At 43.2% G+C, this 11,937-nt stretch overlaps 3 protein-coding genes across 4 annotated transcripts; 1 reads left to right on the forward strand and 2 right to left on the reverse strand.

The window, feature by feature from the left end:
- Positions 1 to 286: 286 nt before the first annotated feature.
- Positions 287 to 3,448, reverse strand: uchl1 (ubiquitin carboxyl-terminal esterase L1 (ubiquitin thiolesterase)). Of its 2 annotated transcripts, XM_085911067.1 has the most exons (9): positions 3,183 to 3,448; positions 3,064 to 3,075; positions 2,595 to 2,723; positions 2,052 to 2,193; positions 1,837 to 1,922; positions 1,458 to 1,505; positions 1,308 to 1,377; positions 1,048 to 1,106; positions 287 to 901 (listed from the first exon to the last, which is right to left on the reverse strand). In XM_085911067.1, the coding sequence occupies exons 1-9, from the start codon at positions 3,213 to 3,215 to the stop codon at positions 818 to 820; spliced, it is 663 nt and encodes a 220-aa protein (XP_085767193.1). In that variant the 5' UTR covers positions 3,216 to 3,448; the 3' UTR covers positions 287 to 817. The 2 variants fall into 2 exon arrangements, with proteins under 2 accessions (XP_085767193.1, XP_085767195.1); XM_085911069.1 differs by lacking the exon at positions 3,064 to 3,075.
- A 402-nt stretch (positions 3,449 to 3,850) lies between these two features.
- On the forward strand, positions 3,851 to 8,868 carry anxa5b (annexin A5b). The gene is made up of 13 exons (XM_085911065.1): positions 3,851 to 3,993; positions 4,110 to 4,159; positions 6,038 to 6,122; positions 6,381 to 6,475; positions 6,708 to 6,821; positions 6,980 to 7,070; positions 7,173 to 7,252; positions 7,391 to 7,441; positions 7,844 to 7,937; positions 8,002 to 8,097; positions 8,176 to 8,234; positions 8,298 to 8,420; positions 8,546 to 8,868. The coding sequence occupies exons 2-13, from the start codon at positions 4,157 to 4,159 to the stop codon at positions 8,606 to 8,608; spliced, it is 954 nt and encodes a 317-aa protein (XP_085767191.1). The 5' UTR covers positions 3,851 to 3,993; positions 4,110 to 4,156; the 3' UTR covers positions 8,609 to 8,868.
- On the reverse strand, positions 7,127 to 11,893 carry fgfbp2b (fibroblast growth factor binding protein 2b). The gene is made up of 2 exons (XM_085911066.1): positions 9,584 to 11,893; positions 7,127 to 9,282 (listed from the first exon to the last, which is right to left on the reverse strand). Exon 1 carries the CDS (start codon positions 10,292 to 10,294, stop codon positions 9,593 to 9,595), a length of 702 nt encoding a protein of 233 aa, XP_085767192.1. The 5' UTR covers positions 10,295 to 11,893; the 3' UTR covers positions 7,127 to 9,282; positions 9,584 to 9,592.
- Positions 11,894 to 11,937: the final 44 nt, after the last annotated feature.

Genomic DNA, 11,937 nt, shown 5'->3' on the forward strand with positions numbered 1-11,937 from the left:
GGGGGCGCGTACCGGTTCAATTATTTCACATTTGTGACTTAAAAAAAAAAAAAAAAAAACACTGAATAAATGAAAGTTATATTATGCAGACGTCATAAATGATTAAATACCTGACCAGGATGGCTGCGGTAATACAGCACTGGAGTTTTGATTGAGTACACTGAGACCGGGCCGATATCCAAAATTTGTGTCATGCACATCCTTAATTGACAATTATTCAGGCCCTGTAGCTATTTTATTAAGTGCAAATGTAACACTGATTCTAATAATCACTTGAACCACCAGCACACATCAAAAGCTTTTTATTTGTCAGTAACAGCCACACCAACAATGTAATTAACACTGCAACACTCACACACAACTAACTGTGCAAAGTAAAGCAAACCAACTGAATTGCACTCTTGATATGCTTCAAATGGAGTCTTTGATGTAAACAGACACATTGGTAAAGCTACATTAAGGCTGTGAGGAACATCAGATCAACCAATTAGCAGCACTCATCTAAACAGTCAAAAAAGTTGGGATTTTTTGCATTCCACTCAGCTCCTATTTGCATTTTCATTGGTCCGCAAAGCATTTAAGCGTAACAAAAAAGTACAAGGAGACGAGGGGAAAAAAAACAAACAAAAAAACAGCAGTGGGATTTGTTTGTTCACAGCTAAGGAGATTGAAAGCAACATTTTTCTGCTTGTCTTGAACTATTGTGCTAAAAGTTCACAATATGGTGTGTATAACCTTGTGTGTGTTTTGAGTGAACACAATACTTGCGTGACAGTGACCAGAAAATGCAGATAAATGTGTTTGTGGTCTACATAATCTAACCACGACACAGAGCCACGGCGGAGAAGCGCACTTCGCCGAGTCCTCTCTCCACAAAGCCTCGGCACACTTTGGCGGCATCCTGGACGCAAATTGGCGGGAGGGAAAAACAGGTTGACATGGTTCATGTGAGAGGCAATCCAAGTTTAGCGGTGCCTTGACTCGCAGACTTTTGAGATGCATTTACTTTTAAAGAAGAAATCAAATCGACAATAACACGTTACGTACCGTTACGAGGGTCTCATCTTTGGTGGCGCCGTGGTTGAGGGGGCCGTTCATCTTCCCGTCTAAAACAGCAAGACGGCAAACAATTGAATAAAAAAAAAAAAAATAGAAAATATAAAAATCAAACTTCCCTCTTAATAGGTTTACAGAGGGCATGTATATCTCGTCTGTAAGCATCACATGTTGCATTCAATATAGCTACTGCCAGCTGAGGGCGCTATTTGAGCAAATGTATTAATTAATTAAATTAATATTTCACTCACCAAATTCAAGAAGTTGTCCATTCACATTGACAAAGGCAATAAAGTGGAAGTTGACCTTATCTGCTTCAGGCTGTGGGAATTTTCAAAATAATTACTTTGAGTCGTTTATCAATGTTGGTGGAAAAAAAAGCTGCGTGCAAGTTAACTGACCCGACATTGGCCCTGTGCAGCAACCTCATTGTGAGCGTCATGGATTGCCTGCACAAAAGGATTTTACAATTGGACAACTCAAGGGCAATAAACGATTTCGGAGCTCAGAAGAATCTAGAAACAAGATTGAGAGCGCTGCTGATCTGTGGCGCCCCCGTGTGGACATTAATTGCATCTACATGTATAAACAGGTCCTGTTATTCATACCAAGTGCAACAGAACTTAAAATAAATACTTCAATAAAGAGGCTTCCAAAAAACCAACATGATGACCAACTTTTAAACACATCATATAGTAGGCTCAAGTTGATCAAAAACAGGAAAATGATTAAATATGTAAATCTAAAATATGCATAGCTTCCTTCTAATATGCTCCTCACCTTGTTTTTGTCCAGATGCTTGGCACGGTCATCAGCAGACATCTTGGCAGTTTCATCTAGAAACTTCTTCAACACGGAAGCACTCTCTGAGAACAAAGACAAGATTTTTTTTTTTTTAAACTATATGTAATTAGAAAGGGTGCCTCGTTTCACATGCTAAGTGTTGATAGAGCGTCCTAAAAAGAAAAAAAAAAAAACACAATCTAGAATATTACCGAAGGTGAGTTTGCTTTGGTTGTTTCCCAGCGCGTGCAGCAGGGCAATGGTGCCGCAGGAATTGGTGGCAGTCTGCTTCAGGAAGTAAGCGTCGGAGCCCCGCATCACTTTGTCTGCCTGTTTTTGTCTGAAAGAGTCATGCTGAGACACAACATTGAAATTATTTGCTCAGAAAATACACTTAATTGTTTGATTAATATTGCATTATTATATGTATTTATTTTAAAAAGAAATTCTGACTGCATTGCTTGTCAAGATTAACATTTTGAATGACTGGCCCATCGAAAGACCTTTTCAACACATTTCGGGGGGTTTAGGGGGTGAGTTGGCCATCCATTGTTGGGGTCCAGGCTTGGTCCCTAAATCCCCTTTTGGTCCCTACATCAACTGATGACTCATCTCCATTCCAATCAGCATCCGCTATCTCTGCAAGCTCAGCAGCATCGCCACACCCCAGGGCCACGCAGGCCGGACGGATCACGGCCACACCCAGACAAACTGTCTGCAATTCAGTTCTTTTATTCTCATCTTCTCCAAATTACCTCCTTGGTGATGGGGAATAGCAGCATGAGGGCACAACACAGCTTCGGGACTGCAGACAACTGCTCGGCCTCCAAGCCGAGGACGTCCACGAAACGCCAGTCCTCCCCCACGCCGACTTTACTCATTAACTAGTGAAAAAGAGCAAAAAAATGAAGTTAAAACAGCCACGTAGAAGCGAGATGAGCGGCCTAGTGGGGGAGATGCGAGTGGTCCAGACAGACCACACCCATCGCTAGCCGAGAAGCTAACAGTAGCACGAGGGAGGATGCTGTCGATTCACTTTTTTTTTTTTATTATTATTATTATTTTTACAAACGACATTTAAAACCATTTTCGCACCACAATACCGTCGTATGGCGTCGTGCCGTCGACGAACTCTCCCGTTGTTGCTAAATTGATGTCTCTTGTCAAAATTTAACATTTAAACGCTGTTTTTTGTTTTTTTTTCTCCTTTAAGTTGTTACCCACCTTGTTCAGCACCTGTAAGTGTAACACACAAGCACACACACACACAAGAAAAACGAGTAATTATTTCAGGTTCCTCTTGAAATACTCAATTAAAGGTAGTAGCGGATATTATAATTCACCTCAGGGTTGATTTCCATTGGTGTCCACTCCATGTTGTCAATGTTTAATTTGCGTTTACCTCAGGATAACTTTTATGATTCTCCACCGTCGCCAGATTCGGGTTAATTTATAATACACGGGTCGTACCATTAGGGGGAATTCTAGAGGGGTGGGTTCTTACCAACTGGCTGGTTGTCGGACAATTACTGATTTAATTTCCCGTTTTAAAAGTATTGCTCACAGGCAAAAAGTGTGAATGTAAGTTTAGTATAGACATGTTCAACGTGCACGTGTAAAAAAAAAGTATCAAACAAGACTGATGACTATCTATTTTTGGTCATTCCTTCCTTATCATAGATAATTATATTTTCTAGTAGACAAGATCATTTACTCCGAATGACATGTTTGCCAAGTGCAGACAGTTGGATTTAACTGAGCTGTGCCAAGATTGAAGAATTTTTCAAGAATAACCAGTGAAAGAAAATCCACCTCCTCCCTCCATTAGTTATTAATGATGAGAAATGGACCAAAAAGTCACCAAGTGGCATTGCTGTTAATATGGAAGTTTTCTGTAACACAGATACAAGTTCATGACCCTAAAGGAGCAAGGAGAGTTCAAATTTTCCGTGTCGGTCGCAGCCTGAGGAGGACTACATTACCCAAAGTGCTTTGCGCTCACCGGGGTGTGGCGCATCCGCTCACTCATACGCCCAGAAGAGTTTTTCCGAGCGGATTTCAGGCGATCGTCCTTCTTGTCCTTCTCGTCCTCTCTCGCTTCACCTCGCCGTTTCTCTCCGTGCACTCACCGGGCGTGACAGCTGCAGCTCTGCGGTAAGGCGACGTTCATCTTCGGGCAGGTGGCACTCTGACCTAGGACTCAAACCTTGGCGGTTGTTTGTCAAAAGTCTAAACTTGTGACTTTTTTTTTTCTTTTTCCCCTTTGGCAGAACTTTTCCTCGTAGAAAAAAAAAAGCAACAACCGACTCCTGTCAAAATGGTGAGTCACTTTCCTGCATTTCCTTCCTTTACACATCACACTGAATTAAAAACTTCATTCAAATCGCCATCGTAGTAATACGTCATCATAATGTGAAAGAAACGAGATCCGTTATATATGCAAATCTATGACTCATGATAGTAAAGAAAAAACAACGCCCACTTTAAAAAAAAAAAAAAATTACATAATACTTGATCGGCTTTCTCCCCCTCCTCTACTGGCACACATCAAAACATTCATTCGACACTCATCGGCTTTCCAGTTTTCTGTGGAACGACTGGGGAATTTTTGGCCATTGTCGTTTGAATTCATCCCAGACATGAGGATTGTAATACCTTTTAAAGCAGGAACATTTGCAAAAGCTTTAAAATATCCTCAAATGTAATTTGCAATACATCTATCATGAAACAAAGTTGTTAAAAAATGTCATTGCAAATTGAGTACGCCCAGCCCTCCTTCCTGCTTCTAAGGTAACTAGTTCAAGGATGATTAAGTGTCATACGGTCATAAAATGCACTTCTTTTTTTGGGGAAGGAAAGTTTAGTTTGAGTGACTCATCTTTTTTTTTTCATTTGGGGTGGGGTGTCTGCCTCTTTCTGTTTTTAAAACACCCTTTTCCAGTCAGAGTCCAAAAGCCAGCCTCCATCTTAAAGGAGAAGCGTCCCCCCTTTTCAGGGTGGAGCCGCTACACGTCGTTCAAAACGCTGCGGTTGCCGTCTGCGGCCGACCGGGGACTTCCCTCCTAGCGTATCCACGGCAACCGGATAGTCCATAAACAAAAAAGGGAGTGGGGCTGATAAGGTCACTCAGCTCTATGTGTACATACGTAGGGGGGAACATTTCAATCCCCCCCCCCCCACCTTTTCAAAGTTGACAAAATCAGGTCGCAACTCGCTCTCGGAGAATGTCCGGACAAAAGTTTGACTGGCAGGAAATGAAGCGCTTTTCATAGAGCCTGACTTCTGCTAGCGATCACATGCCGAGATGTCAGACAGTACTGGAAACGCGGAGAGGATCGAATTTCAAATGAGCAACGGTGGAATAGTGTTAAGCTCGTCTGCCTCGCACTTTCTTAGGTTCATAACTGGATTCATGGCGACCATGTCATCGGCTGTACGTCCACTTTTTTGCGATCCGATACAAACAAGTTGCGGTCGCGACCTTGACGCGAATGACTGATTGAAAACATTCCGAATCGATCTCCAACATACCGGTGGCAACGATCCCCCCCCCCATTGTGTTCTGGTCCAGATATGGTTGTCGTTTGTCCCGAGAGGAATTCCGGCATTGATTGGATTTGGAACTGCCGCGTGTTGGAATTCCTCCTGGCTGGAAAAACAAAATGCAGCCTTGTTGTTGGTTTTTTTTTGTTTTTTTGGTGGCCTTCCACATGATTTGGCGTGATATTTGCAGTGACATTCCTGCGGTTTTGCTCTCCAAACATCTGGCCTCCTTTGGGCTGTTGAGTCACTGGTGGAGGGAGCGTTCCGTTCCGTTCTGATGGCATCAGTGTGGTCTTTCAGAATATTGATGGCTTCGCCATTCTTATCCGCAGTTATCCATTACGGAAAAATTCAATCGCGACTTTTTTTTTTGTTTGAACGATCGAGTGAATGGCAAACGAAAACTTTGCGAGACCCACATCAGCAAGTCGTTATCTACTTTTTTTGATTTCCTTGATCGATTCTGTCATTTATCTACCACAAGATGCATTCTTGCTTTTTTTTTTTTTATCTTAACAATGCACACATTCATTCTACGGTGAAGATATTTAATTACAAGTTTTGCCCAAAGGCTCAGCCGGCACCCTACTAAGGAAAAGCCACGGAAGAATATTCCAGAATAAAGAAGTAAATATAATGGATGTGGTGTTTGCAGGCCAGCCGCGGAACCGTGAAAGCCAGCACTAACTTCAACGCCACCAGCGACGCCGAAGTTCTCTACAAGGCCATGAAAGGCTTGGGTAGGACGATCAAGGCTATTCCATCGAGGTCACCTGACGCCTCAGTCGACGGCGGGGTTTGCCCTCGCTAGACAAACACGAGTGAAATTTGAGACGCGGCCTAGCTAAACACGCGCTTCTATAATGAAGTTAGGAGATAATGTGGTAAATATACGGCGCAGCTGCAGGAGCCAGCACAGGCCTCATAGTATGTTTGGAAAGTATAAAGTTTTTTTTTTCTGTGTCGTGTTAACGATGTGCGGTACTTTACGGTGGCAGGAACGGACGAGGAAGCCATCCTGCAGCTGCTGACGTCCCGCAACAACGCCCAGCGTCAACAGATCACCGCCGCTTACAAGACTCTCTTCGGAAAGGTGGGGAGGAGGTCACCTCATTTCTAGAACTCAATTTCTAGTTTGATGTCAAATTTGACCTTTTTTTTTCTCGTAATATACGATTCTTGAAAAAACATGATTTATTTTAAACTCTATTTTTGTCACATTATTCTCAAAAACTAGGATGTTTTTTTTCCATACAAAAAAAAACTTTTGGAAATGTTTTCAAAATTTCCCCCCCCTCAAAAAAAGTGTCAATTGACCTTTTCAGGACCTGATCCAAGACCTGAAGGGAGAGCTGGGCGGTAAATTTGAGACTCTGATTGTGGCCCTGATGACGGCACCCCTCGCCTATGATGTCACTTCACTCCGTAACGCCATCAAGGTGACGTTACGAGCCAGTCAAAAAAGTTGCCATGCGTCAAATTGAAAATCCTCACCTTCAATACCTCTCAATATCAAAAAACTTGACAACCACTCAATATGAGAGAGAGCACTTACTTGGGCCTTTGTGACCGTGCGAGTGTGCTCTTTGACCGCTAGGGGGCAGGCACCGACGAGAAAGTGCTGGTGGAGATACTGGCCTCTAGGACCGCTCATCAGGTGAAGGACATCGTAACTGCTTACAGACAAGGTAACCTGCTTTTAGCACATTTCGCGTTCCCCTACTATATCACACTTGACGTAAAGTGACAATATTAAATGGATGTTGATAACGCGTCAATGTTTTTACCAGAGTACGACGACGACCTCGAGGAGGACGTGTCAGGAGATACCTCGGGTCATTTCAAGAGGCTCCTGGTCATCCTGCTCCAGGTCAGCCACATCTCAAAGTCTCTCCTCATATCTATCGACCCGTGGAAATTGTCTGCCATTCGTAATGCGCTATTTGCAGTCATGTATTATTCAGCCGTGGAAAGATGATCTTCTCATCTCTTCATCGTGTCCACACAGGCCAACAAGCAGACTGGCATCCAGGAGGCAAACATCCAGGCTGATGCTGAGGTAAGCCTGGAGAATATGACAAAATATCATCAGGAATTATTTGATTGAATAGAGTGATGTGTTTAAACCATCCTCCAAACATTGAAACATCATCTACTTTGATTTAAGGAGGAAAAAAGTTCCAACATGTCAGGTTAGGCTTGCAGTGGCCCGCAATAGCCTGTAGATGGCGATAGAGAAGCATTAAGGACCCTTCAACTTGAAAGTTACTTTGCTGTTACTCAATATTTGGCTAGCGTGTTAATTACATGAAAGTAATTAGCAATTAGCGTGTTTGTTATCTGAAATTAATTAGTAATTTAGTTTTTTTTTTTTATTAGTTTGAATTAACTCGAGGGGCATGTTTGAGACATTCGGTTATGTCATTTTCAAAATTCCAAAACGTCTTTGTTGTCGCCGTAGGTCCTGTTCAAGGCAGGCGAGCATAAGTTCGGCACCGACGAGCAGACCTTTGTCACCATCCTGGGAAACCGCAGCGCCCAGCACCTCAGGAAAGGTTGGTGGACAGCTGGCCGGTAAAAACAACGTTCGCCGGCTCACTTTTTTTTTTTTTTCTCCAGTGTTTGACGCCTACATGAAGCTCTCAGGCTACGAGATGGAGGAGAGCATCAGAAGGGAGACATCGGGAAGCCTCAGGGAGCTCCTGCTCGCTGTTGGTAAGGAAGGGGAAAGACAAGTTCAGCATTTTGATTCTTGTATTATTCAAAATAAAAAAAATCTGTTTCCCTCTACAGTGAAATGTGCCAGGAGTGTCCCGGCCTATTTTGCCGAGACTCTGTACTACGCAATGAAGGTATGACGAACCATAGTTGGACGTACGGACGGATATGGTTACTGACCTTTCCTACGTCGTCAGGGTGCGGGAACAGACGACAACACTGTGATTCGAGTGATGGTCACTCGCAGCGAAGTGGACTTGTTGGACATCAGAACCGAATTTCGGAGGATGTTTGCCTGCTCCCTCCATTCCATGATTAAGGTGAGCACATTCATACACATCTTGCAACTTATTGGTACCGTTTGAGTATATAGAGCTTGAAAATTGAACTTGAAAGTATTCGTAAAGTGTGACAAAAAATGTTGCGTATCGTTTTTTGTTTGTAGAGCGATACCGGCGGCGACTACCGCAAGGCTTTGCTCCTTCTCTGCGGTGGGGATGACGCGTAACCGTGGCAACAACAACCAAGATCGTTCAAAGTTACTCACCACACAAACTTATCGCATGTGACGCAAACGGACGAGCCGCCGGGCGCTTTTGAAAATCCGTTAGCCCATCTTTTTACGGTAGCTAACGTTTCACTTTCACGTCCGTCCCGCTTGTTAACAGACGCTCCGCTAATTTTACGACTGATCCCGTTTCCATGTTTGCACTTGTTTTTGACAGTTGACTCAATAATAAACTTTTCAATCGATGAAGTACAATCAAATTTTTTTTTTGTCATGTGGTTTGTGTTTGGACGTGTAATATGAGTCTCAAGTATGCAGTAGTATTTTTCTTTTTGCTCATGTTCCAACAATAACAGATTGTTTCCAGGTCAGTAGGTCGCCAGTCTGTGAAACACACAGGCCACCTTTGTGTTTTTTGTGTGTCGACACACGTGACCGGCGTATAATTAAGCTTTCACGATGTTAACGACTTCCCAGGTCAGTCGCGTTGTTGCTGTGTGCGCAACAAGGAGGTCTTTGATTGATTGATTTGAAAAAGAAGGTGACAGGAAAGCAAAACAACACACAGCCGAATGAAAAGTGGAACTCTCGATTTTATTCTGCCTCCGTTTCAAGCGGTTACTCAGTTGAGAATGACGAGGTCATGTGACAAGTCCATCAGTGGTGTCCCCCACCTGAAACAACAGCAGCGTGATGTATAAATTAGTCATTTTATTCAAAATACCCAAACAATAAATAAAGTCAAATCAAATAATAAACTGAGTGCTTTTTATTTTTCAATTCTTTCTGAGTTTCTCTTCCCAATTTTCTCTTGTATCGCTAATCTTTTCATTAGCCAATGGGGAGCCTCAATACTGCCTGTGAAGTCTGCCTAGCAACAACACATCAGGAAAAGAATCATAGCGATTAACATAGCTCTAAAATTGCGGCAGAGTTTTTATGAGATCGAGACAATGTGTAGTAAAGGTGACTCACCCGTCGCCGTCAGTTCTTGAACAATCCAATGACGTATGAGCAGATGCCGTGGAAGCTCTTCCAGCAGTACTCCGTGGCCAAGCGGGACGCCTTCGACTCGGGCAGATCCATCCAGGGCCTGGCGGTGGTCTTGGCCGGCTTGGGGGTGGTCTTCCTGGCGGGGGCCGGGACGGCTTTACCCGCCTGGGGCTTGACGGGGGTCTGAGGCCTCTGCGGCTTCTGAGTGCCGACGGGTTTGGGTTGAGCGGCGGTGGAGCCGGAAGACGGTTTGGTGGGTTTGGCGGCACGAGGCCATGCGGACAGGAAGGTCATCTGGACCTCGTCGGGGTGCCTCTTACACATAGGCGGCCGGTAGAGTTTGGCGCCCTGGCAGGCGTGATTGAGTTTGCGCAGCTCCCACATGATCTGCGTGAAGTAGTGGCGCGGGTTAAGACTGTAGGCGCGGCACAAATTGGGCTTGCCCTGGAAGTCGCAGTAGTACACGCGGCCCTGGGCACCGCTTGGCGTTGCCGGGCCCTTGCAGGAGACACGCAGGCGGGTGTAGTCGGAGGCCCCCGACACCACCATGGTGCAGGAGTCCTTGGTCTTGGTGCTGAAGCGGATGGGCTCGTCCCAGATGCTACGCTGCTGCTGCTGCTGGTTGACGCCGTTGTTGCTTTGAGCGTGGCACGCCCACACCGCCATCACGAGAAGGAGAACTCGGGCCCACATCTTTGGAAATGATGTTTACGGGAAGTGGGAAAGGGTGCGCGGAAGCCGGAGAGGGTCCGAGGGCTGCTTTATAAGGTGGTGATGGACAAAGATGTCTTTCTTTTGGTGTATATGTGACTCCGCCTACACTACACATGTGGTGCGGGGAGGGAAGCGAATGAGTTGGGGTCATGGGGGTACAGACACGCAAGACTTTTTCGGGTGGAAAAAAAAAATTGCAATTGTTTTTAGACCCAAAAAATTGCATTTTTTTTTTAAGACTAAAAAAATTGGTAGAACTAACAAACTAAACTAACTGAAAATTAGCTGAACTAATGTAAAGAAAATGACAATGTTTGAACTTTTTTTTCATAATCTTAGTACAAAATCAAAATGATTTATTCTTCACTTATTTCATTTTTGTACTTTTTGTTAATCATTTTATCATGCGTAAAATCACCAATGTAATATCTAAAATGTTTTTTGCTCCATACCTATATTATTTATTTAATTGGTTCTCACAATTTGAAAACCTTATCTTGTAAAATAAATTTCCATTTTTTTAAATAATTTAAAATCAAATGAATAAACCGACCAAATGGCAATTTCCGGGAAACGACCCTTTCCATCAAAAACCTTCTTTGTAACACAAAAAGTATTCTTGTAAAATTCATTTGAAAACATTTCCTCAGAATATTTGGACTTTTTTTTGTCATTTTACGTCCCTAATAATTTACAAAGATATTATTTTCCCATACTTTTTGCATGAAATATATATTTTATCACCTTGTAAAATTCCACCTTTGTTCTGGCTCTATTTCAAGTTTATCCAAAACATCCGAGAGAGCTGCTGTATGGTGTCGAGGTGCACAAAGATATCATTCTTCGGTGGCTCCTCCTCCACCTCATGCCACACTCTGGCGCGCAAACACACACACGTCTGGCGTGTGTGATATATTCTCAGGGGAAAGGTTCTTTCAGTGATGCGGAACACATAACGAGCAAGACACATTATATAATCTCACATAAACCCTTCTTTCACTATTGATGCATTAATATACAGCACATATATTTATGCGTGTACGCTTACGTTGTGAGTTTCTATATTGAAAGATGATGTGCCCAAATGAGAAGCACATCCTTTTTATTTTCAGGTGCCAGAATAAACTTTGCTTCTTAATGTTTACCTAGATTTGCAAAAGGCTTTTTTCTGGTGACATTTTGTTCATAAGGTGGCGCATTGAATTGGAAGTCATGAGATTGATTTTTTTTTTTGTTAAAAATGTCCATCACAAGGCACCACTGTGCACTGTGTGTATGACACTTTCCCAAAGTGGTTGAGAGGATAACAGAGGACGTCTTTCAAGTGTTAAAGGGACACAAAAGTGGCGGCAATGTTTAGTCTGCCTGATTTCCGGACGAACACCCGAGCGCCATTCAGGAAGTCCATCAATCAAGAGGGGGAGGGAAAGAGCATAGTGTGTGTGTGTTGAATAATGTCTGCAGTAATACAATATCTGTTTTGTTTTTGTAATATAACAACTTTACATGACTTCTGTCTATTTCGTAACGTAAAAGAAATCCACCATTTGTGTGTGTAGACTTTTGGACTAAATGTATGCATTGAGATTTAGCCCACTCGCTGTCAACACCCGAAAACCTAC

This window comes from Syngnathus leptorhynchus, chromosome 5 (genome assembly GCF_054491065.1).
Source record: "Syngnathus leptorhynchus isolate UIUO chromosome 5, UIUO_Slep, whole genome shotgun sequence".
Taxonomy (NCBI): domain Eukaryota; kingdom Metazoa; phylum Chordata; class Actinopteri; order Syngnathiformes; family Syngnathidae; genus Syngnathus; species Syngnathus leptorhynchus.

What these genes read in the sequence shown, in the direction of transcription:
- uchl1 (XM_085911067.1), bottom strand. Translation starts at nt 3,215, where the DNA reads ATGGAGTGGACACCAATGGAAATCAACCCTGAG. An exon ending in TATTCCCCATCACCAAGGAG is followed by an intron (nt 2,194 to 2,594) that starts GTAATTTGGAGA and finishes GTTGTGTCTCAG; the next exon opens with CATGACTCTTTCAGACAAAA. An exon ending in CTGCACAGGGCCAATGTCGG is followed by an intron (nt 1,378 to 1,457) that starts GTCAGTTAACTT and finishes AAATTCCCACAG; the next exon opens with CCTGAAGCAGATAAGGTCAA.
- anxa5b (XM_085911065.1), top strand. An exon ending in TCCTGGTCATCCTGCTCCAG is followed by an intron (nt 7,253 to 7,390) that starts GTCAGCCACATC and finishes GTGTCCACACAG; the next exon opens with GCCAACAAGCAGACTGGCAT. An exon ending in GGAGCTCCTGCTCGCTGTTG is followed by an intron (nt 8,098 to 8,175) that starts GTAAGGAAGGGG and finishes TTCCCTCTACAG; the next exon opens with TGAAATGTGCCAGGAGTGTC.
- fgfbp2b (XM_085911066.1), bottom strand. Translation starts at nt 10,294, where the DNA reads ATGTGGGCCCGAGTTCTCCTTCTCGTGATGGCGGTGTGGGCGTGCCAC.